The sequence below is a fragment of the Diaporthe citri genome, assembly GCF_014595645.1.
Source record: "Diaporthe citri strain NFHF-8-4 chromosome Unknown scaffold_9, whole genome shotgun sequence".
Lineage (NCBI taxonomy): Eukaryota > Fungi > Ascomycota > Sordariomycetes > Diaporthales > Diaporthaceae > Diaporthe > Diaporthe citri.
Genome location: NW_025064854.1, coordinates 2,981,050 through 3,008,258, shown reverse-complemented (window position 1 = coordinate 3,008,258; position 27,209 = coordinate 2,981,050). Strand labels below are relative to the sequence as shown.

Below are 27,209 nucleotides of genomic sequence, written 5' to 3'. Positions count from 1 at the left end.
GCTGTTGCAGACGGAGGCTCCATCCTGGGCACAATTCTGGCCACCTCTGCTAGGCAATGCAGTAACAGGGTCCCCAATACAGTTCCATATACATCCCATCGCAGGCCACGTTGTATTGTGAGGTTTTGAGGACAGCGGGCATCACTGCTGATGACGTCACGTATATTGAAGCACACGGCACGGGCACCCCCGTGGGTGACCCTCTCGAGTTCCAGGCCATCAAAGGGAAATTTGGGGGCACAGCCCAGCTAGGGCCGCTGCTCCTTAGACTGTGAAGGGCAGTATTGGCTACATGGAGGGAGCCTCGGGAGTCGCGGGGCTCATCAAAACCATCCTCATGATGCAGAACCGTGCCATTCTCAAGCAGGCGAATCATGTATCGCCGTATCCCATGATCGGCCTCGTGCCGGGGAAGATCCCTGGACTGCCAATAAGCTCTCGTCGCTTGCGTGACCAATTATGGCGCGGCAGGGAGCATCGCGGCCACATCTATTACTAGTAGCTCTCTATATAGTACTACTAGTTTTATTTCACTTTCATAAGACTAAACTCATGAGCAGGATAAGCGATCACTATGTCGGGGCTGGCGATAATACGGCTCACCTAGAAGCAAATGCCCACTGCAGATACCCGCAAGTTCTTATCACCCATGAGGGCATTGACCAAGATCAGGATTCGGATGAATATCTCCCGTACTAAGTTCATGCATTGCAGCCTTGGCGTTTGATTGGCCCCAGCGTATTTGAAACGCGAGTGCTACCCGCCGAGAATAAATTCGTTTTATTTCCGCCCCTTACGAACCTTAAGTTCGCTTTCAACTGTGCGAATCAGCCACAGGCGAGCGGACTAGCCCTGGGCGCATTCAACTTTAAGACGAACAACTCACAAGGCTCGAAAGGGGCTCTTGACTTGGGTTGCTCTTAACATAATTCCTGCTCATCTTGTGTTTGCAGAAGCTTGCATTTATTCCCTATGCACCACGTAGACCATAGATTGCACCATGTCGCTGTTCAAGGCCTGCTGCCTACTTTTCATGTTTTCTACCAACATCATTACCAGGTCCCAGAATACTTCTTCGCCCGGTTGTTACAAGAGTGGCGGAAATCTCTCGCCTGGAACCAGCACCGAAACAATCCGCGGTCGCTCATATCTGCTTTCGATACCGTTCAGCTATTCATCGGACACCCCGACGCCGCTCATCCTGTCATTTCACGGTGGTGGTCAATCTCCTTCGATCCAGCTCCACGCTGATCAGTTGACCAATCCCAATGTCAATGACCATTATATCGTCATTTATCCGGAGGCAGTTGATGTATGTTTCCGAGTCAGCGAGGATGAGTAACCCGAAGCCGCCTACTGATAAATCCCCTTTCAGAAACAATGGCAGGTTAGCCCCGATAGCGCCTCTAACGATCTCATATTCGTATCAAATATCCTAGACGAAGTTGAGGCTACACTATGTATCGATACGTCCCGGACATATGCTACGGGAAAATCTCAGGGCGGCGGCATGGTCGGTTTGTTAGCCTGCGATCAAAGTCTCTCCACGAGAATTGCTGCGTTTGCGCCTGTTTCTGGTGCTTTCTACGTAATGCCGGAGGGGGGCTGTGAACCCGACTCTGTCGATTTACCATGCTCTGCCGGTCGATCTGACATCCCGATACTGGAATTCCACGGGGGAAGTGATCCGGTCATCCCCTACTACGGCGATGCTGGTAAAAGGAACGCTTGCCTGCCTACCATACCTCACTGGGTCCAGACATGGGCAAAGCGGAACGACCTTGGAACCAGTAACAAATCGACTTCAATTACGCAAGCGGCAATGTGGCACCGGTTTGGCACGGGGCCGAGCTTAGGTCTTGTCTCCCATGTGTATGACGGAGCTAACGTTGGACATGTTTGGCCAGCGACGAAGCACAACGCTAGGGACACTGGCGACTTATCCACGGCATCCTTTAATGCGACTCCAATGATCCTTGAATTCTTCAGCAACTATACTCTGGCTACCAACCATAGTGACCCGGCCGAGACGGATGGCAATAGCGGAAGCACTAACGGCAGCACTAATGATAACTCTGGCTTGTGCGCTGGGAATCGGAAAGTGGCAATATTCTGGTGGTTCATGGGCTATTACATAGTCCAATCATTAATTTAAGCTTATAAGACGCACAACTCCTTTACTTAATAAACTTTGAAAGGTTTTTAAAATCATTTATATTTAAGACAAATTAAAAGTTTAATTATATTATATTACTTTTAAATTAATTAATTATTAAATTATGAGAATAATATATATGGGCATTATATATAATGTGCCCATGCAATAACTGCATTGCAAGCAATATATAAATTTAAAAGTACAAGGTTTAAACTAATTTTATTAATAATAGTGTAAGTGGGTGTATGGGTAAAGAACCCCATTAACTGCAGGCATTTACTAAGGCTCTGAACCCCATACCCCTTAAGCATAAAACCCTTGCCTTGCAATTTCCATAAGACTTCTTCCTTATATAAAAGGTAGCGCCATCTTAATTTAAATTAATGTATTAAGGATAGCTGCCTTATCTTTATATTCCCTCTCATAATAAGTAGCTATTAATTAATGCCAGCTAGCTATTAACTAACGGTTATATGCCCCGTATATAAATCATTATAGCTAACTTATAGCTAAATAAGGGAAAGCTATAGCTTTACTGCAACCTACTCTTTATATTATAGCTAAATTAATTATATAAAAGCTAAATTAATATTAATTAATGTTTATTTAATAAATATAAATAATTAAATCTTTAAAAGTTATTTATAAGTATTTATAAATAATAAAAACTTATAATACCTTTATAAAAATTATTTATAAGCATTTATAAATGTAAAACCCTTATAAAAAAGCTATTTATAAATATTTATAAATATAAAAAATTAATTTTTTTAACCCCTTTATTAAGCATAATTAAAAATATTATATTAAAAACCTTCTTTATAATATCCTTAAGCCCTTATAACCTTCCTTAATTATTAAAAAGTCCCTTGCAATATTTTTAATTATTAACGCCCTTATGCTTATAATTAATATACCCTTAAACCCTTTTTATAATATTGCAATATTCTTAAGCCCTTAAAAGCCTTTATTTATAATTAATGCTCCTTAAGATACTTATATAATATTCTTAAAGCTTATAATCTTTTAAAAACCCTTTAAGTAAATAATTAATATAATTATTTTATTTACTTAATTAACTTAAAATTATTAAAGAAAATAATTAATATTTATTATTAATTTATTTATATAAATAACTTAATTAAACGTTTAAAATATTTACCTTTTAATAATAATTAATATTTAATTAATAAGCATAACCTTTCTTCCTTATACCTTCTTTTTTTTTTCCTTTTTCTTATACCCTTATTACCTTTCCTCTTTTCCTCCCTTTTTAATAATAATAATGTTTAATATTAAATACCCTTAAAAATTAATATAAGTTAATTTATTAAATAATAATAATATTTAAGTATTATTATTTATAAGTAAATAGTTTAAAAGCTAGTTATTAACTTAAAAATATAGCAAAAAAATATTTTTCCCTTTCCCTTTACTTTATAATGAATTATCTTAAAATTTATCTTAATAATAATAATAATAACCTTAATAGCAATAATACTTATTATTAATTATAAGAAAGCCCCTACCCTTAGCTATTTAACCCTTCTTAAAACCCTTTAAAAATAACTATATTTAAGCGTTATTTATAAATATTTATAAATTCTTAAGTTATTACAATAATAAAGTTATTTATAAAAGCTAAAGCATATAATATAAAAACGTTATTTATTAATAATATAACTTAATATTTAAGTTAAAGCGCAAGCTAAAAGCATATATTTTTAACATTTATTGCAATAAGTTAATAAGCAATGCTAATAATGTCGATAATCTTAATACTTTTCCTTAGCTAATTCTTCCTTAATAGCCTTTTTATTAATAGCTTCCTTTTTAATAAGCTCTTCCTTAGCAGCTTTTTCCTTAATAACCTTAAAAGTAATTATAACCTTTTTTATAACTAGCTTATCCTTAATAAGTTATTTCTTATTAACCTTTTCTTTAATTAACTCCTCCTTAATAACCTTCTTCCTTATAAAGCCATTAAATATATTAATAAAAATACCCCTTTATATTATTTAATTAATTATATTATGTATATAAAATATTAAAATTATTAAAACTTTAATAATATTAATAGCCATTATTATTATTATAGCCTTAAGAAAAGCTAAGTATATAATTAATGCCATTATAAGCCTTAATAAATAATAATTAAGAATTATTAAAAGGATAAAAAAATAATTTAAAAACAATTATTTAAAATAATAATTATTATACTTCTTATAAAAATAATTATAACTTAAAAAAGAAAGATAATTACTTAATATTAAGTAATAACCTTAATAATGTTTATAATAACTATTTTAATAAATATTTTAATAATAATAATAATTAAGCTAATAATTATAACTTAAACTTTTAATTAATTAAAGTATAATATTTAAATACTTTAAAGCTTTAAAGTATTAATAATTAAATAATTTAATTAAGTAATTTAAATACTTAAAACGTTTAAACATACTTATATTTAAATACTTATATTTAAATATTTATACTTAAATACTTATATTTAACTTATTAAAATAATAATTATAAGGTACTTAATTTATTATAACCCCTTAAAAAATAAGATATTTATATTAATTAAGCAATTTAATTAACTAAGCAATAATTTAAAGAAAAGCATAATTTTAAAGCGTTTTTATATATATATATATATATATAAAACTATTAATATAAAAATAATATATATAAGCATTATATATAATGTATTTATATAATAAATATATTATAAGTAATGCATAAATTTAAAGGTATAAGGTTTAAATTAATCTTATTAATAGCAGTTATTAATTAATGCCAGCTAGCTACTAGCTAGCAGTTATATGCTCCATATATAAACTATTATAGCTAAATAAGGAAAGGCTGCAGCTTTGCTACAACCTACTCTTTACACCATAGCCGAATTAATTACACACTTTATTTATTTATTACCAACCATATAAAAGCTAAACCATTAAATTTATTTATTTTTATTTATAAAGTTTTTTTAATTTTTTCTTAACTTTAAGATAATATATATTATATATTTTAATATAAGGATTTTAAATATATAATTTATGTAATAATATTTAATGTTATTATAAAGATGAATGTAAAATTTGGGATTTTAAGCGCCAAGGGGGGGAGCATGAGTCAAAATGACAGGGGGGGTAACGTTTTGTTTTCCACACACAGTGCACAAGGGTCATACGCATACTTAGCCTCCTGGTGGGCCTTTACGTACAATAGGGGGCATTCAGGGTCTGACGCAGCCTGGACCTCCACGGTTCGGTTTGTGGGCACCGGGATCCTAGGTCTGGTGTTCCGCAGCCCGGTCTGAATCGCCTTCTCATTGCGAGAAGTCCACGTACATATTGATACTCAAAGCAGTCTATGAGGTTTCTTTCATGCATCGCTTCGCAGGCGTAGGTGGGCTCACAAATATGTGCATAGATCCAACGGAGTATGGTGCTGATGCGATGCACAATTCGAATACAGAATTGTCTACGAGCCTCCTCAAGGCAAGGCGTTTTGCGCTCCTCGGACCTTGCATGTGCAGTGGCTTCAGGAGGGAGCGCAACGTGCAATGCTGTAGTAGCCGCAAAGCCTTCCCGTGCATGGGACTACCTAGCTGACACCCGGCTAGGCCCACTCTTTAGAAGCTTCAACTGCAGAGGCCCGAAGCCCTATGCTGGGGCCCCTCAATACTACACCATGTGGTTAGCCGATCGTTTCGGTGAAAGGGGGAGCTTGCCGCACATCATCATGCAGCCACGACAGCGGGACGTTTCTGATCGAATGACCACAACCACTAGAATCCACTCAACCTTTAAGCTGCGAAGACTCAGCCCCTAGGTGATGAATACAAGATGGTCGGTGCACAACGGTTCATAGTGTGTTGTTATTCTTAGCATACCCGCATTACGTATACCTCCTGAGCTTGACTGGCTCTGCCATGAATCATCCCAAGTATGCTGGAGTGTAAACGTTCTAGAGCCTATCAGATGACTCGGCCCTGGACCTGGGAAGCTCAGCCCAGAAACATCAGGCTTCGTTGCTTGCGTCGGCTGCGCAGCTGCATTGATGGCCCTTCCCAGTGAGGGAGGGCCACCGATGCCGGGTGACGTCTTTTGCGGTCCCGATCCATCTTTGGTCAGGGGCCGATAGCCGATGTTGGGGCTCGGGGGTCCCGATCCTCATTCACCTCCACAGGGGTAATAAAGGTTAAATTTTGAGGTACCATCACATTGGCCCCACAGATATGAGGTACGCAACTAACCTTGAAGAGTATGCTGGAGATGAGGTAGCTGATGCTATTCCCAAAAGGTTAAGCGACTTGCCAAGGTCCCTCTGCCATAGAAATTGCTAGAATAGTGACTGTTCTAGTAAATGTGGATCTGGTGGGCCACGACTTGAGAATTTAACCTTTATTACCCCTGTGGAGGTGTACACAAAAGTCGTCGCGTACACCTCACAGCATGAATCGTGTGACGTTCTGCGCCCTCTTCCCCTGCAGAATTTGGTAAGAATGTGCCTAATGTGACGAGGCTGGAAGACGATCACGGTGCGAGCCTCGTTGGTTGGCCGACATTCATCATTGCGGTCACTTTGTCCGCGCCCACCAATGGTCTTCGAAGCGGTTGTTGTGTAACTATTCCTGTCTGCCGAGAGGACCTTTGGTGCAGCTGTGGAGGTCACGATGTGAGAAGACATCATCAAACGTCTCCAAAAATAGGTGCAAAGTTTGCCAAAGGGTAACCTGTCGAGATCTTACATGGCAGTAAAGCCTGATTTCCTGACGACGAATGGAAGAACATCTGTCACTGTCAAGCTTGGCAGATGAGTTGAGGTAGAATCAGTTCCACAGTAGATATCGATTCGAAGAATGCCCGCAATTCTCATCCAAGTTTCTGAAAAAGAACTGCAATTTAGTGTTGATGCAAATCGTGCGCATCCTCATCTTCATCCTCGTCTTGTCCATATTCTTCGTCTTGGAAATGGCCCTCCCACTCGGGAAACGCATCCTCAAATCCGCCAATTAAGCTTTCTTTTGCAGCATCCAGCTTCTCCATCACAGCTCTGAGCTCCGTTTGACTCTTTTCCACCGCCCTCATCCTCCGCTTCCAGCGCTTCCACTCAACGTCAGTCAGCAGGCAGTCATCCAGGACCTTCTCGATGCCCTTCACATCAAGCTTCTCTCCAATAAGCACGATCTCCTGTCTCCGGTCTCCCCACTCGCCACCACTGTCCATGTCATACCGGACCTGTTTCATTATCTCCGGGTCGGTCGTGTCTTCGTGGTACAGCTGTGATAGCTGCTCCGGGGTAAGGGTGATGTCCCATCTGGTCCCGCCGACCAGTGTGAGCATTGCTCCTGCCTGCGACCAGATCCCGCGGTAGTCAGGCCGAGTTGCGAGCCAGTAGGTGCCCTTAGACCGGAAGAGCCGAGCAAACAGCGGGTGGGCACGTTTGTTGGCCAGAACGATGTCATTGGGAGGCGTAGCTAGGTCCTCTGCCTCCGAGTCGGCTGATTCCATGTCGATATCTTTGGTATTGACGACATTGACCTCGTGCTTGCTGGCCGTTGGAGATGTTACGGCCGTTTGAGCAGAGCTCGAAACCTCTGATGCGCCTGAAGTGGAGGCCTCGCCCTCCGCATCAGTGTCTTGGTCGTCCGAATCCCCGTCTTCCGTCTCTTCCGGGATGTCTTCCATTGCCTCGTCCTCGCTGTTGCCACTGTCTATTGCAACCACAGCTGGCTGTTTGCTTGCATTTTCTGATGTTTTAACAGCATCATCCGCGTCATCTTCGGGGTGCTCGAGCTGCAGGATGAATTTGTCGTGCACCAGTCTCCAGAGCCTCTCTGGATGGAAAGGACGATGCCGCTTGTAAACGAAGTTGCGCACATTGTACTCCTCCGTCTCTGGCTTGGGAGTGATTGCAGTCTTTCCGTTTACCTGCCGGACAACACATCAACGGCCACTCGTCATCAGTGCCCAGTGAAGAAGAAGCCAACTCACCTCCCTAAGCATCAACTCATGTAAGTCTCGCATCCACCCCGAGCTTGTTTGGGCCTTGTCCAGACTGAACAAACCCGTGTTGACGAGTTCTCCTACATTGACCTTACCGTAGCTGGCTTGCAAGATCTTAGCTTCGCGATTCAAGGTCCGCACAAGGGCCTTGGTCTCGGCCAGGACCGCCATATCGACTGCATCAGTCTTGTTGAGGATAATGACATCGGCGAACTCAATCTGGTCAACCATCAGGTCGGATACCGTTCTCTCGTCCTCTGGCGTCACATCGTTGCGGCGACTGGAGAGTAAATCCGCTGTGTTGAAGTCGTTGTACATGGTGAACGTGTCAATGACGGTCACGGTGGTGTCCAGGCGGGCAAATTTTCCCATGCCAGCTTCGCCGGCTTTATGCCTGGACAAGGTCAGCGTATTCGAGACTTTCAATATTTCCAAATCCTTTTAACGCCTAAGATCGAGGAGATGAAACGGATTCTGTGTTGCAGATTTCATACTTGACTTGGCAAGTGATGGGTTGGATTCGCTTACAGTTTCTTCAAGGCGCCACCCTCATCCAATTGTCCCTCCTCCTTCAAAACCTGGTACATGTGCTCTGTTAGCTTGGAGTCGAAACTCTCGGCGACTTGGCCTGGTTCGCTAACTGTTACTTTTCTGTCAGCGTTGCCGTACACCTTTGTCCGGTCACTACGCCAATTAAACAAGTAAAGCTTTGGACTCACTTCCGCTGCTCTCGATGATAACGTAGTCGAAGGCATGTTTCTCCGACAGTTCGACCAGTTCAGATAGCAAATCTTGGCGGAGTGTGCAGCAGATGCAGCCATTCTGCAGTGCAATGACCTTTTCTTCTGTTTTGTGTATGCGGTGGGTGGACTGGATGATCGAAGCGTCGACATTCACAGCACCAATGTCGTTGACAATTACGGCAATGCGTAGCCCGTGGTCACTCTGTAGTATGTGCTGAAGGAGTGTTGTTTTGCCACTCCCCTGTGCAACACACCATGCGATGATTAGCGTCTCAGTAAGTGAATGCCCAAGATGATCCAGGGAATGGGACACGACGAGAGCTTTTAGCCATACCAGAAACCCCGATAGCAATGTCACAGGGAGCGGTCCCACCCGTTGCTTCACCTTTTTGGGGTTTTTCTTCCCCTGCGACGCGGTCACAGCCGGCTTTCTCTTGGACGTCATGACGAGAGACGGAACGAATAAATAAGCCCAGCAGGTTTGAGGACGCGGCACAGCTAGGAGAAGCTTGGTCTGACTATTTCGATTCCAACTCTCGATTTCTTCGCGAATCTACTTCTTTTATATTGTTCTTTTCCCATCAGGTGGACCCGCCATGGCTCGGTTTCGACGTGGGCTACCATGACGGAAGGAGGGTGGCCATCAAGGTTCCCAGACCGCCCTCAAGGTTCCCATCAATGAGATCCACAGCTGCAGCACCGCTAATCACGACGAGGCAATTTCAAACCTAAGCACTCGTTCCTTGCTAGAACGGTAGGTGAAGTGATGATCTGTTCGCATGTGATACAGGCACGCTCTCTAACGATGTCACTAGCCTCCCTCTGTGCACACGTGACACATCGTTTGAAGACGTGTCCAGGGTTGACAATCGCCACACAATGTTTGGCAAACAATTATGTATGTGGGGATACTTGAACGTATATGATGTAATTGACCAGTGTCCATCACGCTCAATTACATTTAATAGGACAGCTTGGGTTGAACACCACTTTCAGGCAGAACGGCCATATTCGTACGTCTCAGGTGCTCACCAAGGAAATGAAACTGATGGTCACCTTTAGACGGGTGATGAATGAGCCCCGCCCCATACGATACACCAACAGAATTTATCGTCATGCTATACTTGCTCTGTCCATCGATGTAAGTATAAGTAATTGATATTCGGACCTCAAAATGCCTGTCTTTGACAATCTCGTCGCGAATAGATACGTTGTACGCATTCGAAGCCTGATAAATAATTTGAACCTCTGTGAGACACATTCAAAAGGTGTCAGCAAGTCCTCAACATTCTGTCCATGAATCAGCTGTCGCCGCAGATTGATTCCACTCATCCTTGTTTGTTTTGGATTACTTGATTATCTGTTATGTTTTCTTGCGGGTGTACTATGAAGTGGCTCTGTTTAGCCTTTTTGAGACTTTTTCCAGAATATCCCCATCCAATCCGCACTCTTTTAACAATGCAGTGATTTACAATACATTTTTGTGGTTACAGGCTGACAATACAGTAGCATAGTAAAAGTGGTCTGGAAGACTCCGTATACGGTGGTCCTGATGCTTCTGTATACCGACTTATTCCCGAAATTTCACGTTCACCAGCAAGGATTAGTTAATCATCCCTCTGGCTGGGTTCTGCTCTACAGAATTGATAGCAAAACTCCATAAAGCGACCCAGTGTCCCTAGTTTAGGTCTTGAACACGCGGCATGAGCTTCACAAGATTGTCGATGTGTCTGCCGGTGCATTGTGAGCACTATTGGTGTAGAGGACATTATCTCCGTGGGTCGATCTCCTTTCGGCCACGCCACGTCACGACATGGACAGCCACGTTTACGACAGCCACGTTTGGTGGTGTCTTAACTACTTGTGGAGTTTATTGAAAGAAACCTTCCAAGTCGCGTTAGCTTTCTTGGCCTACGATAAAACCAGATCTTCGTCGGCAGCTGCAGGAAAAACATGCTGGCAGTCCCGCCTTGCAGCTCGACAAGTGGAGGAATGCGGCTGCGGATCATTGTTCTAAACCCCGGTGAGCCATGTGCAAAATTCTCGTATTCCCGCTTTTCGTCCTTACTAATTACTCCTTCGTCTCTCAACTCAACTTGTGCAGGGTGCAACCCACATTAGTACGACGGCAGGTCAAGCACCACGATGGCCGAAGCAACGAACACAGACATCGGTATTCTGCCGAGGCTTGGCTTGAATGCTTGCCCATGGCCAGCATTCGCGGCCAGCCTCCTGGGCTCTGTTTTGGCCCTCATGCTCTACCGCCGGTACATGGCACCTCTCAGTGACGTCCCTGGGCCATTCTGGGCGTCGGTTGGGCGGATGTGGCACACGAGAATGATCATGAGAGGCAACCAGGGCGAAGATCTGCTTCAGCTACACCAGGAGTACGGTAGGTGTTTGCACACATGTGGGCAGCAGCGCACCTTTGCTGACGTCTGAGTCGAAGGCCATTTTGTTCGCATCGCGAACAATGAGGTTAGCGTCTGCCATCCTGAGGTTGTCAAGGAGCTCATCTTGACACCTCTCCGGAAGGATGCATTCTACAAAATCTTTGCCTTTCCAGACTCCAGATATACCAATGGTATGACCGTTCTCGACCCAAAGCAAAAGTCCGAGCACTCCAGGAACTTTGCCCCGGGCTACTCTTTATCCAATATGCTCCATTGTGAGGAACCCATCGACAAGGTGATCGGGTTGTTGATGGATTGGATGGACAGCTACGCCGACAACGGGCAAGCGATGCACCTTGATCGGTTCTGCACCTTCACCTCGAACGATGTGACGGGCGAGGTCCTCTTCTCCCGGCCGTACGGGTTTCTGAGGAGGGGCTATGACATTGGAAATGCCATTTCCAACAACGTGCGTCTAGGTCTCTTCGCCGCCGTGGCAGGCCATCATTGGTTGGTACTGATGATCCATGCCATTTTCCTCGCGAACCCCTTCACCACTTGGCTGGGCGTCATGCCTACTGGCCACATCTTGAAGGTCACCATGGACTCACTCCACGAGCGTGAGAACAGGGAGACAAAAGGTGGCAATCGCTTTGATCTGCTGGAGTACTGGCTTAAAACCCTGCGCGATCGCCCTGATCGCCTCGACCTGAATACGGTCCAGGGCCAGACCATCGGCACTGTCGCTGCCGGTGGAGACGCCACGTCGACGGCGCTTCAATCGTTTTTGTATCACATGATTAGGCACCCGACAGCCTGGCGCCGACTACGAGATGAGATCGACGCCGCGAGCAAGCAAGGAAGGTGTCAAGACAGAATCATCAGCTTCACCGATACCCAGAAACTACCTTTCCTGCAGATATGTATCAAAGAGGCCATGCGCGTTTTTGCACCAGTTCAACAAGGTCTTCCACGTGTGGCTCCAAGGCACGGTGTCAAAGTTGGAGACCGAGAGTTCCCAGAGGGAACCATCCTTTCTGTCAGCACATTTGTGCTGCATAGGTCCAAGGAGATCTGGGGATCTGATGCGGAAGTGTTCGACCCTGACCGGTGGTCCGCGGCAGACATTTCTTCGAAGGAGAAGTATTTTATACCAGTGAGTAACAACCAAAGAGACTGAACACTGAGGCATGGAAGGGCTGCTGACCCGGTGTCTCGCTGGCTTTGTGATTATAGTTCAGCGGTGGTTATAATGGTTGTCCCGGACAGCACCTTGCGAAGATGGAGGTCGCTAAGATTTGTGGAACTATAGTCCGCGATTACGACATCAGACAAGTCGAGCCAAAGAAACCGTGGTCGTACAAGGCGTATTTCAACGTGGTTCCGCACTCTTGGCCTGTATTCGTTGCCAAGAGGCGCCGTCATTAGTTCTCGATTTGGCCGACCACAATAATCAGCCAACTGCGCGGCAGGAACAGGAGGACACTGCATGCTGCAACCAAAACATTCTTATTCTTGCGAAGACATCAAATTCATTTATGCCTTTCTTCGGTGGTCCAGACGCGGTAATTATGCCTTCTGCCAATGAGTCTAAAAAGCTCCAAGGGCGCGAGCGGACTTGTTTGACCAGCGTTTACTGGCCATTGTGTCTCTGAACTCTATACATTTATAGCCTTGCCATGGTATATGTCATCTTCCGCTATTTTGGGGTCATGGCAATAATCAGTTCTGATGACCTTCAAACAAAATTGAAACTGTTGACCGCAAAGCGAACATCATAGACGTGCACTTGTAGCAGTGCTTACAGTGGACGAAAACTTTAGAAAAGCCAGACACTATCCTCGTCGCCATCAATGCGAAGAATGGGAACAACGGAATGGAGTCAAATATGGTCATAATGGAATATGGTGCCGGGGAAATTTTGACACTAGTTGAGCTGGCAAGGAGGCAAATTTAATTCTAATACATGTCATTCAGTTAGCATGCAAACTCATTTGAAACAAAGAACATTGCCATTTTGAGGCAAATTATATTGAGGCACTTTGATTATAGATACCTCTGAGTTTTGTTCCAATTGCCTGGGGGAGGGGAGTCAGTCAGCTCTTAAACGTACATGAGCTGATATCACAGTTCAGTTCACATTCGCAATGTAGTTGGGTGATTAAGTGGTTGTAGATCGCTTCGCCACTGCCACTGCCACTGCCTACGGATAGTTTGTCACAGTTGATTCCTAGGTAGGTGCACATTTCACCGCGCTGTTTTTGGGAATTCTGAGGCCTGCACATATAGGCCTTGAGGCATTGCTTATCATTGTGCGTCATGGAATCGGTGTGTAGTTACAGCAGCCTGTTTTCCCATCCATTAAATACTTTCCCTGTGAAAGATGCCCATTCACTTTTCTCGTGTAAAGTCTCCGAGACGAATCACCAAATCCAGTTGCCCCCTTAGGGGACAATTATAATCAACACCGGAAATGTGAATTGTATCCACAACTACAACTACTAAAACACTTAAAAGACCTCGTCCGCCTCTATTCTCCCTCAACTTGCTTCCAATCTTCAGCCACCCATCATCAGCTTGACACTTCTGACAGACCCAACAATACTGTACAAGACAAAACTACACAACACTCAACATGCGATCCTTTGCTACTCTCCTTGCCTTCATGGTAATGGCCATGGCTCTCACCTTCTGCAATGCTGCACCTCATACCAAGCCATCTCACGACGTCTCCCGCAATGTGGGAGACTTGATCGATACCAACATCATTGCCGACGACCCTACCACCAACGGCACGGATGACACCAACACCCAAAACATGTGCTACGATTGGGACTCGAGCGAGAAGTGGAAGGACGTTGGTGGGCAGCACTCTGAGTTCGTCAACCAGTCCGTCTACGATCTTTGTCAGCTGATCGCCATTGAAGCCTACAAGGGCTTCCCATCTGGCAACACCGTAAGGCTCATCCTATTGCAACACCCTACACACTAATGCCAATATTCATTTCATGCTGACGGCTACCCACAGCTTGCGCACTGTAAGGAGGTCCGCCACGGAAGTCATGGGAGGGATTACGACCGCAGCATCGGCATAGCTCTCAGGTACCTGGGTCCCCAGCTGCAGTACAACCACATCTCTGCGGGATACTGCAACGATCGCATGGCGCAGCCGATGGCGTGCGGTGCGGGTGGAGAGTTTGACGTACGGGTCTACAACCCAAACCTGCCCAAACCCTGGGTCTCTGATCGGTGGGCAGTCAAGGCAGATCCAAATCGGGGCGACTGCCGGTCCAACGGATACAACAGCGATTTGTAATCAGTCGGACGGGACTCATGGAAGGGCAGAATTGTGGCCATGGCTGGAGATGGTGGATGAGATGGCTTGATCAGGCCATGTGCGGATCCATGGTTGGTCTCTGATCATTTGTTAGCTGCAGTGGCACAGCTCCTTCGCAGCATCGAGTAGCAATCAACCACAGATTGTACCAATTTTGCCCTTGTTCATTCTTTATTTTGCATCAGAAGAGGGTGACCTGACTTGTCTGAATTTGACTGACATTCTTCCATTCTTCCAACGTCGTTTCCCACACGCTGACAACACCCACCACCGGGCAATCGGTTTCTGGGCAATCGCTTCATACGGGCCTGGATCATTTCGTTGTGATCGACTGCTCTACTCGTAGCTCACTATCTCAACCGCACATTTTCACCAGTCCAAATGATAGAGCACTTGTCGTAGTACATGTCCGTATAGGATATTTGTTCAACACAGCAGTGCGGAGAAATGGCATCACGTCGTCGACCGGAATAGATGGTCTGCATGCACTGCCCTGCCTTCAGGGACGCCTACACAGCTCAACAGGCTACCATGTGCAGGCACGAAATACTTGGTCAAGATACGTTCGCGATTTCCTGTGCTCTCAGACAGTCGGACATATTTTGCCAAGTATTCCTTTGAGTCTGCGGACAGTCTGCCGCTGCGTGGTGTCCGGAGGGTGCCTGAGGACATTGCAGGTTGGTTAAAAATGCGTTCTGTTTACCAACGCCCACAAATTATATTGAGCAACACCATTCTTAGCATTCTACTGTGCTGATGATACACGAAGACGTCACTTGGAGCTTTATCGCAAGTTTAACAACCAGCGCCAACACCCCCACCCTCCCTCCACCGTCCCACCAAAAGACCCTAGCCCTCATCTCCTGCTCTCCCACCAAACTGTAATCTAAATGGACAGGGGTTTTCAACAGGTCGTACGGCACGGAAGCCTTCGATCCCGGGTCGAGCTTGTTGACTCCGCCGCGATTGCTCCTATTGAATTAATTCAAAAAGGGCGACGTGTGCTTTTGCGAGGATGTCTACTCGTCACCAAATCCCCACGACTTGTACTTCCAGGGTCATCACGCCGTTGGCAGACAATTATCAACGCCTCCCGGCTCTTTGCGCAGCACACTAACACGTTTCAGCCTCACAAAGTCCCAACGTTCCACCAACTGACACTGTCCCGGGTACTGCTCAACTGGACACACGCCAACAGCATGGCAGCAAGTAAAAAGCCGCAGTATGAATTCGGCGGGCCGTAAGTGATTCTGCCCCTCACATGGCGTTTTACCACCTACTTACAACGTCACTGGACAGCCTCGGTGCCGCTGCGATTGTGTTTGGCCTCCCTGTCCTGCTCAACGTCTGGTATCTCGCCTGCAACGGCGTCTCAGGATGTCCAGCTCCCGCTTTGCTGCAGCCCAGCACGCTGACCTGGGAGGCTCTCAAGCCGCAGATGCCGTGGCCCGAGCACGGCATATGGGGCTTTGCTAGCTGGGAGGCGACGGGCTGGACACTGCTGTACTACATCCTCAGTCTGGTCCTCTACCGAGTGCTGCCGGCTCAGGAAGTCTACGGGACAAAGCTTCGGGAATCGGGCCGGCCCCTACGCTACCGTTTCAACGCATTCAACACCTCGGTCGCTGAGCTGTCGGCATGCGCGGTGGGCACGTATCTGTACGGGGCTGACTGGGCACTGTGGACCTTCATCAGCGAGAACTACCTACAGCTCCTCACTGTCAACATCATCTTCGCGTTTGCCATCTCGGTTTATGTCTATGCTCGGAGCTTCGAGGTCGTCACTGGGAACAGCGAGCTGAGGGAGCTCGCCGTCGGGGGCCACACCGGCAGCGTCATCTACGACTTTTACATCGGGCGCGAGCTGAACCCCCGTGTCACGTTGCCCCTGGTTGGCGAGCTCGACCTCAAGGCCTGGCTGGAAATGCGCCCTGGCCTCACGGGGTGGGTCATCCTCGACCTGGCCTTTGTCGCTCAGCAGTACCGCACCTACGGCTACGTCTCCGACAGCATCGCCCTCACGGCGGCGGTCCAGACCTTCTATGTCCTGTACGGGCAGTATGCCGAAGAAAGGCTCCTGGCCATGATGGACATCATCACCGACGGGCTGGGGTTCATGCTCACGTTCGGGGATATCGCGTGGGTGCCGTTCCTTTATTCGACGCAGTGCCGCTACCTCGCCGCCCACCCGGTGCAGCTGGGCGCGGCGGGGTTGGCCGCGGCGGGCGTGGTGTTCGCGCTGGGTCTGTACATCTTCCGGGCCTCGAACCTGCAAAAGAACGTGTTCAGGAAGAACCCAGAGGACCCATCTGTGAGAGGAATGTCGTACATCCAGACCAAGCGGGGCACGCGCCTGCTGGCGGCCGGGTGGTGGGGCACGAGCCGGCACATCAACTATTTTGGGGACTGGCTCCAGGCGCTGCCCTTCAGTCTTCCCACCGGCATCGCAGGATACGTCATCCTGCCTGCAGGAAGCGTTGTCGCGGGTGGGCTGTCTGGCTCCGGCGAGGCGGCTAGCGTCATGCTCGACGGTCGACAGGTCATCCAGGGTGCAGCCAAGGGCTGGGGGATGGTGTTCACGTACTTTTACGTCCTGTACTTTGCCATCCTGCTCATCCACCGCGAGGGGAGGGACGACAAGGCCTGTTCGGAGAAGTATGGCGAGGACTGGGACAGATACAGGAGGGCCGTCAGGTGGCGGATTCTGCCATATGTGTACTGATTGAAAAGCTGCGATGAACGTACTGTACTAGACAGTCTAGACTAGATGCATCCGGCCCGGGGTGACGATGCGGTCAGAGGCAGGCAGGGCGAGCAGCCAGCCTGTCAGTCTGTCGGTCTGTGTGTCGGTCGGCTCATGCATGGTGGCGACAAGGGCCAAGGGCCGACACAGAGAAGCCGGGACCGGTTGGCATTCAATTCTCACAAGCCGTCAAATGCGGGTGCGGTGCGGAGAAGAAATGGACTCGGCCAGCAGTGAGATCAGTGCAGTGCATTGCATTGCATGAGACGGGGAGTCATGGTCATAGCAGCAGTCATTGCAGTCATCGATCAGTCATTCATCAGACCAACAACAAGCAGCAGCAGCAGCACCAGCAGCAGCTACCAGGCAAGAATCATCATCATCGTCTTCTTCTCAGGCCGCACACCAGCATGCACGATGGGGTATGGCTGGATCCCTGTGGCCTCACCGTCTCTTGTCAAACGTGCACGCTGGCAGGATCCACCGGCCCACTGGGCCCAGTCTTACCCGGCGCGTGTGCCATAGAAAAAACAAAAGAGAAAAAAAGAGAGAGGCTGTTAGCAGCCCTGCCAGCCCGCCAGCCTGCAGGCGGCTGCTCTTCTCGCACGAGGGCCGGGGCACTGGACAAGGGCGGAAGGGGGGTCGCTGGGGTACTTCTCGGAGGACAAGGAAGGCAAAAAACTCTGCACCCTCCCGGCTCGCTCCACTCTTGTCCCAGCCAAAAATTGCATCTGTCAACTTGCAGCAATTTGAATGGCCCGGGACATGGGCCCCTGCTCACCGTCTCCCCCCGTCGCCGTTGCCAGCAGCCCATCAGGAGGTGTGACTCCTCGAGGTTGCTCGACGTGCCGGGGCGATCCTCGACTCTTCATTGCTCGTCCTCGAGGGACTGTGAAACAGCTTCACTGCCCCCGGAGCGCCAAAACGGCGCCCGTCGTGCAGTCGGTGCTGTCATTGGCAATCTTGACAGGCCCTCACCGAGTCGCAAGCGGATCCCTCGACTCGGTACAGACCTCCAGAACAGGGCATCATTTCATGGCAATGTGAAGATCGCACGTGCCCACGCTCCACCCTCGCTCCACCCGCCCCGTTCTGCACACGCGAGCTGGCCCTGCTGGCCCAGAACTGCAGTCTCGGGCCCCATCCTGCGCGTTCGCAAGCTCCGTCTGCCTCCAGTCACCGCCAGGGTGGTTCGTCCAGGGTTTTCCGTTCGTCTTTTTTTTTTTGAAAATTGAGAGAGGGCATGGGGAGCACAGACGCCCGGAGTTCATGATTCACGGATATATAACCGCAGGGCGTCATGCTCGAGGGACCTCGAACCCTCGGCCTCTATTGTTCACTATCTTGGCGCATTTGACTTGTTTTCTACCTGTTTTTCCCGTCTGGGCCTGTTTCTTGTCTTATTTCCACATCACGACGGACTTCCATCCCCATCACGACCACGTCCACGACCACGAACTTTCCAACGGACCGAAACTCACCAGCGAAGAGAACCCAGCCAGCACCTCACTGAAACGAAGAAGGAAAGGGGCATATCACACATACGCCCGTCTCACACATCTACCACACAACACACAAGATGTTCGGCCGATCGAGAAAGGCGAGCGTCTCGCAGACCACCACCAAATCGAAGCCTCCATCCACGGCCGTGACACGGGACTCGGGCGTCTCCAAGCGTCGACCCTCCACTGCCAGTGTTTCTCGCCGCCGGCCATCCAACGCCTGCTCCGCTCAGAGCCTAGTGGACCCTTCCGGAAAGTGGGTAACACCCTGAGGCTCACCTGCATGCGTAGTTCTATGAAATGCTGACATCGCCCCCCTCGTAGCAACTCGCCCATCATCACCCTGGTTGTCGGCCGCGAGGCACGCATCTTTGCCGCCCATGAGGAGGTCCTGACCAAGTCGCCCGTCCTGGCTGCCCGCCTGCGCTCGCAGTACATGGAGCCCACGGGCAAGCGCATCACCCTGCCGGACGAGGAGCCCGAGGTGCTCTCGCCCATCCTCGAGTACCTGTACAAGGGCGACTACTCCCCCAGACTGGTCCACAACAAGCGCCGGGACACATGGGAGATCGAGAGCAACGACGAGGCCACCATCTTCCACCAGGCCACCGGCGCCGAGATCCTCAAGGACACCGTCATCTACTGTGCCGCCGAGAAGTACAAGCTGGATGAGCTCAAGCGCATCGCTCTGCGCAAGCAGGGGCTCCGTAAGTTTGCACTCTGCCAGTCATCTTCAGCGCGCCGCCTTCACTTCCTTACTGACATCAGGCCCGTTAGGCACCGGCATCCCCTGCGGCACCATCCTGTCCTCGGCCCGCTTCGCCTACGCCAACACGTCCGACTCGGACTCCAAGCTCAGGGCTCACTACCTCGCCCTCATCATCCGCAGCCGCTCCACCTTCAAGCGCAGCGGAACCATGCAGCAGGAGATGTTCGACGGCGGCTCCCAGCTCTTCTTCGACCTGTTCGTCGCCCTGGCCAACCACGTCGACGACATTCAGAGCCCTCGGGGCACGCCTCGCAGCGGCACCCCCAAGAACGGCTTCTTCTAAGATTAGAAGCACATCGATGTTTTTCTCATCACCATCTGTCCACTTTTCCTGTTCGCGGCTTTCCTCCGCGCTCTCCTCTCATCTCTCAGTTCAGCTTTTCCTTTTCGTGTGCTGGAAATACCCCTCTACGCATCTTGTCTCGTTGCTTTCTGATTTCCGCACTGAAATTTCTCGTCGTTTTTACTCCGTCAACGTTGTTGCTCATGCTCTTCATGCTCTTGATGATTTTCTGTCTTGTTTCACACCTGTCTTGCTTTCTTAGTTCTGCCTCGCGGGTTTACGGCACTGCTTGATGGATCTCGGGGCATCTACAGGCGTTTCTGCTTTTCTCATGGTCTGCGGCATCATACCACATACCCTTTATACCCAGTCGTTCGCATTTTTTGCACTTGGTTTGCGATTTCTAGACCAGAACACTGTATCACCACCTTTTTTCACACTTCGGTCGGGGGCGGGGCTTGGAAAAAAAAAAAGACTTCATGGTTCACATCGACCTCTTCTCTTTTTCTTACGAAGCACGGTTTCACGAATGGGATTTCTGGACGACCACAAAAAAAACGGGAGGGTTTTGGCGGGTGAGGAGCTACGTGGATCACATGTAATAATAATGATACCCTTTCATGCCACTAGCTAGAGAAGGCGGTGCTCTGGTAGCGCGCCTGTGTTGATGAATTGTATCGCGTTTCCTTACATACACTATTTATCTGCACGTGCACATGAAGGTCACTGCTGTGCCAGTTGGTCAAAATCACGTCTAGACTTTGTGAGAATGCTGTCATCGACCGACAACGCTTAAAGTCCTCTCACACCCAAGCTAGCGGTAACAGAGGGTAACCCAAGGTGCGGCACGACGCATGGTAGACTGGGAGGTCAAGGGTCCGGGGTCAGCGCGGCGAGTCCAAGGGTCGCGAAGTCCCGGGACACAAGTGGTGGTGGCGATGAGCCCCGGTGAGACTCGGTCTGCACCCGGGGGCAGAAGGTCCCCTGAGAAGCAGGCTTCCGGGCCCCTATCCCCCCCCCCCCCAAAGGACAGCACCCTAGCAGTCTGGCAGCTGGCAGGCCGGAAAGATCTTCTGTCGTCCCCTTCTCATTTCCAAACTTTTCCGCATCCTTGTCGGGCGAAGATTGTACGCCCGTCGAACCTTGGGATTGTTCCCGGCATCCGGGTCCGGGGACCCTTTCCGTGCTGGTTTCATCCCGGACCCTGGCACACGGTAATCCCGAGCGCTGAGCGTTCAATGATCTGCAAATTGATTAGTGCAGTCTAGGTGAGGTAGCCAGGGGGGCCGGCTGCCCTTCACCGAGGGTCCTGAGTCGAGCTGAGAGACTGCCGATGACTAAATACTGAGAAATCTTCTCGTGTGCGTGCCTGTGAATATCGAACTCACTTTCTAGGTTGGGTTGGGTCACGAGAAATATCCGGCACATCCGCGTGCACGAGCGCACAAGCGAGCACGCCCACAAACCTTGTCACCGTGTCCGCCTGTGCGCGACAGGGAACATACCCTTCCCACGCCCCAGTCAGTCAGTTAGCGAGCCTTCTTCCCCCACGCACCACTGATGTACGTAAGCACACCCACACAAGAAAAGTCCGTGTCATCGCTGCCACGACATCCATGTCCGTACCCACACCCTTGCATGAACCCACCGCGAGCTCTAGGGCCCACCTGAATGGGTCGTCGGGGAACTTCTGGGGGGGGCTCCCGCCGGGCGTGGCGCCCGAATATCTATTGTGGAGCGTATTCCGTATTCCGACTTCCTTTTTAGACGCTGCCTGGGCCTCGGGCCGTGATTCTCGAAGGAACATTCCGCGACCTTCAAATGGCAATACGACCGCGGGCAGCGGGCTCCGGCGGCGAAAGCGAGGGCGAGCATCACCCCAGGCCCCTGGACGAGAGACCTGTTGCGCACAGAAAAAGCAGCTCCCGCCAGATTTCAGGGACCACAATATAGTATGGGCAATAAGCAACACAAATGAATGATTGCCCTGTTTGCCATATTATTGGTAATGACATTGCCACTGGTAACTAATCGCCGCTTGAGAGAACGAGGCTGTAAAGGCACTGGAGACCGAGCCAAGTCGGTCGCACTCGGTCACGCTTCCCGCCCAGGCAGACGCCCACTGACGCCGATGGCCTCCGTTTCCTTCCGCGCGCGCTTTGGGGCGAATTCTCCCGGTTCAATAAGCTCACGACTGCCTGTCAGATTTTGTATGCTTGAGTCATTGCGGCTGGACCTCGGCAGGGCTTGTTCTGACACGGGGCTGTCTTCCTTGTTTTGCCCTTGGCTCGTGTCGTGGTCAGATACACTCACTGCACACGGCTGCCAGACAGGGCTGACGTGAAATTTCCGGGCCGTCACGGATGGTGTTTGTATTGGCGTGCCAGTTACTACTTGGACGAGGCTACTTCCCTACATCCTGTTCGACGATGACTCACCCCCTGTAACCATGGCTGTTTTCAATCTTGAACATAGGGCACGTTGCAAAATCTCAGTGAACATGGTTACTGCGGCGGATACGATTGAGATGACCTAGTAAACCGCAAGAAACTACCCACCACCCAACACATCTCGCGTTGGTCTTGTTTGTTTCTCGGGCTTTGTTCTTGTGGCTTTTAGTGGAAGTTCCACCCAGTGAGCCCAGGATGTCTTGTGTATATAGCTCTGACACGAGGAGTGTCTTACAAGGCCGGTGCTTCCATTCTCAGGAGGTTTGAGGTTATAACGAGGGGAAACGATATGATAGAGGCTATGCAGCTGGCCGAATCTGCTTCTCAAGCCCTCATCCTCCAGTCTCCTGTTCACAGGTTTTGCGGAACTTTTGTAGAAAGTGCTGTATATTTGATGGGCTCATTTACGAGGAGAGTAACGAATTGAGATTTGTTCATAGAGACATCATTTTCAGGATTTCGATGGATACTGTGTGTTATTCACAGTTTATTGAGTCCCTATGCCACGAATGAGGGATGGATAGCACCAGGAGAAGAAACAATACCCATGATGCCTTGTGAGTTTCGTTTTCCAAACGAAAATGGCTCTCACTGTGCGTCACTATCACCTCTCGAGTGTGGCATGGTTGTAGTAGCAGACAGAATTTCAAAGTACCTAGGGTTGTTTTCTCGCCTCTTCTGTTCCGGCAGAATCGCGTTCTTAAAAATCAGAATCTAGGGTTGGCCAAGCAAGAATGAAGACTAAGAATACTAAGAGGTTACGAGGTACCACCCACGAAATTGTAATCTACGCCAAGGACATCTACTCGTCCCACTGTACCTTCAACGTGCTAGGAAGCGGCCAGAAAGAACTCTGATCAGCCGTCATGTAGGTCCTGAGGCCCGTCCATCCCGCGTCAGGGTTCCGTGTGCTACCGACCTGACCGTTCCAGAATGCGGCAGGAAAAGACTTGACCTCCCCCTTCCTACCCGGGGCGCGTCGCAGGTTTTTCAGGCCGACAATCTTCTTGAAGACGACGGCCAGCCCAACTATGCTCATGTCCTGTCCCAGACAGAGATGCGGGCCCCAGCCGAAGTGGATGTAGTTCTTGGTCGGGCGGTCAAGACGTACGGTCTCCGGTTCAGGGAAGACCGTACCATCGTGATTCGCCGCGGTGAGGTTCAGAAGGAGTCGCGTGCCTGCTTTGAGTTCATAGGTGGTGCCACTTCCGCCCGGGTTTGCGTTGGACAGCGGGTTCAGACCATCAGGATCGGACGGGTCAGGTTGAGACGGAGAAAAGTCTCGGACGGCCTGGTCTTTGACCACTTCTCTGGTTATGGCTACTGTTCCACGAAGACGAACGCCCTCGAGCATGCTGTGCGGCAGTCAGAACACGACATCCTACTTGAGGCAGGTCTAAGACGGGACAGCAGTCGACTTACTACTTCTTCAATTTCTCATTGGCGTCTTCCGTGTCCTGGTGTGCAAGGGCGTACATGACAGGCAGGTGCTCCTTCCCGTCACCGAGGTAGTAGTCGACGGCTTGGCTCAATACTTGAGTCTGGTTTGCGCAGGCGGCCACCGACGCGGGCAGGACTGAGCCCCACACAACGTCCTCCGGCGTGGCACCGCTCTCGCTAAGCATGCGCTTAATCATGCGGTCGCCGTAGAGTGCAAGCGCAGGCCACTCAGGCTCCGGGCCTGAGTTCGCCTTCCTGGTCCCGTTCCCATTGACAATGTGCCCGATGGCGGCGATGCTCTCCTTGACTGTGTCCAACACCGCCGCGACGATCCCATCCCCAGTGTCCAACAGCTTGGCTTTCAGCGCCATCAGCTTGCCGAGTTGCTGTGCCAACACGCGGGCCTGTGAACGCAACTTGTACGAGTTGGCGATGTCGGCATCGAAGAATATGGCTGCAAAACCGGCCAGCAGCACGTTGTAGAGCTGGTGCTCGGTGTATATACCGTGAGGATGCTCCTCCGTCTTGATGGGTAGAGACCACAAGGCAGCGCTGAAATGTGTTGTTGCCAAGGAGATGACGTCCCGCACAATATCGACCTCGTGCGTGCGCCCTTCTGGCGACTCCGAGACAGAATAACCGTTCTCTCTCAAGAGCCGATCTGACGTGGCGGCGAAGAAGGCCTTGACGTCATTTTCCCATTTGTTAGGATAGAGACATTTCTTGACATAGTCATGGTTGGACCTGTTGGCATTGCGATCGCCACTGAGGCAGAAATCCGCACTCACTCCCGGAGCATCGTCGTTCTGTGTCAAGGAGGTGATAGCCTCTCCCCACACTACCTTGAAGTTCCTGTCGTCGTTCAGAATCTGTGTGCAGGCCTTGTAGGATTTGATCATGACCGGGGATTGGTGTGCGCGAGGCGCCGCCCAACTATACCGGCTCCTTGTTCCCAGACTCTCATGAATCTTCTCGTTTTCGGAAGGGGTTACCAGAGGGAAGTGTGCGTATATGCTGTTGTTCACAAAGTGATTTGGGAAAGCCCTGAATATGAGCTTATGCAGGACTTGGCCGCCGTCGACCGCAGTGTCATAGTTCGCTTCGTTGAATCCCCAGTTGGTGAGAGCCTTGGGCGTGTAGTCGACGGTGTAGAACCGGTCTCCGCGTACCAACGCCACAGCATCAGACAGGATCGCCGTTGTCATGGTGACATTTCCGCACAGGCCACTCCCTGGAGACATTGGGGGCTTTGTCTTTTCGGCCACTATGCCAGGGTACATCTCAACATTATCGGGAGAATCGTACAGCTGTTTCAAATGTGCCGCAACGTCCGGGTCCGGATTGATGTCTTCAAAGCTTGCGTGTCTCGTAAGTCCCACAAACTCTCTGAACTCGTTCAAGGTGCCCATGTTCCAATGGCGTGCTTGTATGATCCCGAGCATCTCGATAGACTTCATACAGCGTGGGACCCTGTTGGCTCCGTACGATCCAGCAACATCCTCGATCGATTCGGTCAATATCTTGGCCATCTCATGGTCCGGAAAAGTCCCATCTGGAAGCCTTGTGAGATGCTCGAATGTCCTGGCCTCTGGCTGCGGAGGTATGTTGGCCTGCCACTCCCCCAGAGCTCGCAGGACCTCTTCCACGCTGGCTGTCTCGGGGTTTTTATCTTTCAGGAGTCGTTTCATCTCCGCGATGGTCCATTGCTCGTCCCTCAGGGAGATGGTGCTGTGCCAACGGTAAATGAGGTTGAACTCGGCCGACACGTGGTTCCCAACCCCTTCCGGAACGGACTTGCTGAACAAATCCTTACCCTCCTTTGTGCGAGGATCAAGAGACCAACTCGAGTTTGTCCGATTCAAGGCCAAGATTGTGCGGACGTAGTCCTTCATGATAATGTTGATGTACAGTCCAGACGTCACCAACCTGCTCGTTTGGAACAGGTCCTCGTCATATTTTGCCCAAGCTTCCTTGTCCCCATCGTTGGGCTTGTTGAAGCGGCCCGCTTCGTTAATTCTAGTGAAACAATTTCACGTCAGATCTGCGATCCCCCACACAGTGACTTCTAGGATAAGTTGGACTCCTGCAGTTCAAGCCCCCATTCTCTGATGGGAGACGAGAATTGTAAGAGAATATAGGGAACGATGATGAGAACATTACTCACAGTGCTAGCTGCGTGGCGACGTAGTTGTGAAAGCGATTGAACATGACCAGAAACACACCGCAGCCCGGTGGGAATCCCAGAATCCGAGCTGAACTGAAACAGTCGGGCTTCAGGAGGCCATCCTGGAAAGTCCTCATCAATTTGACCTCGTCCACATTCCGCCCGTACAGTGGTGACAAGTCCAGGTAAGATGACGCGAGGTTGACATTGTAGTCTCTGTGAGAGGTCTGGAATATGTCGTGGATGATAATGGTGGCGAGATAGAACAGCATGCTGGAAATGCCTTGGGGGTGTGGTTCAAATTTGGTGCCACGTGCCACTGCCTTCGAATTAGTGACCTGGAATTCTGTGGGTAGTTGCCAAATCTACAAGGGGGGAGGGTTTGTCCTCACTGAGTCTCTCAAAGACAATGCCTGGTTCAGGTAGGTCCGGATTCTGGAAGACTGCAGGTTTCACCGACCTCGCGTAGGCTGTATTGGCAGCGCCAAGCTGGGGAGCATGGACGTTGTTGTAGGACCCGTCCGCCCGGCGATACTTGTACTGGCCCCCCAGTGAGGAGACCGGGGGGTGATCAAGTGTCGTCCACAGCTGGTTGATGAAGCCATCGCTGAGCCCTTTCATCTGCTTAGAGTGAGGCGGCAGTTTGGCGAGGAGTTGAACAAGCCGCTCAAGGAGGAGGTGGTTGTCGTCGTTGGTGCCCGTGACAGACGCGTTGAGAAACTGCACGAGTGTTCCGTAGTCCTTGAACCCCAGGGCCTGTATGTCCGCGATGAGTCCTGTCTGCGAAACGTCGTCATCTTTCGCTGATGCATTGGAACTCTTGTCGAGTGGAGCAAGAGAAGCCCGCACCGTCTCGATGAGCGAGGACAGCCTGCCATCGGCGGAGGTAGACATGATTGGCGACAGCTAGGGTGCTCGATACTGAAGAATTAATACGAAGTACATGTGTTCTGCTGCAGATGGGTTTTTTTCATGAGAAGATAAAGGACCAGGAGAGCCTTGAGGTTTTGTTGTTTCCATTTTGGAATCCTGTTCAGGGAATCTTTACTACGCCTTACTCCGGGCCCACATCAACAGGATGGGATCGCTCCTGCATGTGAACATTGAGCACTTCGCCCCTGCCCGCTGGCTTGAGCAGGGAAACCGGCCAGGATCACCAGCGTGATGGAAGCCACAGCCCGGTCTAGCCAGGTATGTAGAGAAAGCCTAG

The 27,209-nt window shown here is 49.4% G+C and overlaps 7 protein-coding genes across 7 annotated transcripts; 5 read left to right on the top strand and 2 right to left on the bottom strand.

The window, feature by feature from the left end:
* Nucleotides 1-1,000: 1,000 nt before the first annotated feature.
* On the top strand, nucleotides 1,001-2,155 carry INS49_015918 (uncharacterized protein; the record flags this gene model as incomplete). The annotated part of the gene is made up of 2 exons (XM_043176596.1): nucleotides 1,001-1,312; nucleotides 1,376-2,155. The coding sequence occupies 2 exons, from the start codon at nucleotides 1,001-1,003 to the stop codon at nucleotides 2,153-2,155; spliced, it is 1,092 nt and encodes a 363-aa protein (XP_043020051.1).
* A 4,916-nt stretch (nucleotides 2,156-7,071) lies between these two features.
* INS49_015917 (uncharacterized protein) lies at nucleotides 7,072-9,363 on the bottom strand (the record flags this gene model as incomplete). Its single annotated transcript, XM_043176595.1, has 5 exons — nucleotides 7,072-8,100; nucleotides 8,164-8,569; nucleotides 8,704-8,815; nucleotides 8,895-9,159; nucleotides 9,253-9,363. 5 exons carry the CDS (start codon nucleotides 9,361-9,363, stop codon nucleotides 7,072-7,074), a joined length of 1,923 nt encoding a protein of 640 aa, XP_043020050.1.
* Nucleotides 9,364-11,063: 1,700 nt separating this feature from the next.
* INS49_015916 (uncharacterized protein) lies at nucleotides 11,064-12,739 on the top strand (the record flags this gene model as incomplete). Its single annotated transcript, XM_043176594.1, has 3 exons — nucleotides 11,064-11,310; nucleotides 11,368-12,467; nucleotides 12,548-12,739. 3 exons carry the CDS (start codon nucleotides 11,064-11,066, stop codon nucleotides 12,737-12,739), a joined length of 1,539 nt encoding a protein of 512 aa, XP_043020049.1.
* A 1,207-nt stretch (nucleotides 12,740-13,946) lies between these two features.
* Nucleotides 13,947-14,627, top strand: INS49_015915 (uncharacterized protein; the record flags this gene model as incomplete). Its single annotated transcript, XM_043176593.1, has 2 exons — nucleotides 13,947-14,267; nucleotides 14,340-14,627. The coding sequence occupies 2 exons, from the start codon at nucleotides 13,947-13,949 to the stop codon at nucleotides 14,625-14,627; spliced, it is 609 nt and encodes a 202-aa protein (XP_043020048.1).
* Nucleotides 14,628-15,847: 1,220 nt separating this feature from the next.
* On the top strand, nucleotides 15,848-17,370 carry INS49_015914 (uncharacterized protein; the record flags this gene model as incomplete). Its single annotated transcript, XM_043176592.1, has 2 exons — nucleotides 15,848-15,888; nucleotides 15,948-17,370. The coding sequence occupies 2 exons, from the start codon at nucleotides 15,848-15,850 to the stop codon at nucleotides 17,368-17,370; spliced, it is 1,464 nt and encodes a 487-aa protein (XP_043020047.1).
* A 1,600-nt stretch (nucleotides 17,371-18,970) lies between these two features.
* Nucleotides 18,971-19,945, top strand: INS49_015913 (uncharacterized protein; the record flags this gene model as incomplete). The annotated part of the gene is made up of 3 exons (XM_043176591.1): nucleotides 18,971-19,149; nucleotides 19,218-19,600; nucleotides 19,671-19,945. The coding sequence occupies 3 exons, from the start codon at nucleotides 18,971-18,973 to the stop codon at nucleotides 19,943-19,945; spliced, it is 837 nt and encodes a 278-aa protein (XP_043020046.1).
* A 3,252-nt stretch (nucleotides 19,946-23,197) lies between these two features.
* INS49_015912 (uncharacterized protein) lies at nucleotides 23,198-26,893 on the bottom strand (the record flags this gene model as incomplete). The annotated part of the gene is made up of 4 exons (XM_043176590.1): nucleotides 23,198-23,750; nucleotides 23,818-25,851; nucleotides 26,000-26,215; nucleotides 26,460-26,893. The coding sequence occupies 4 exons, from the start codon at nucleotides 26,891-26,893 to the stop codon at nucleotides 23,198-23,200; spliced, it is 3,237 nt and encodes a 1,078-aa protein (XP_043020045.1).
* Between the last annotated feature and the right edge of the window lie 316 nt (nucleotides 26,894-27,209).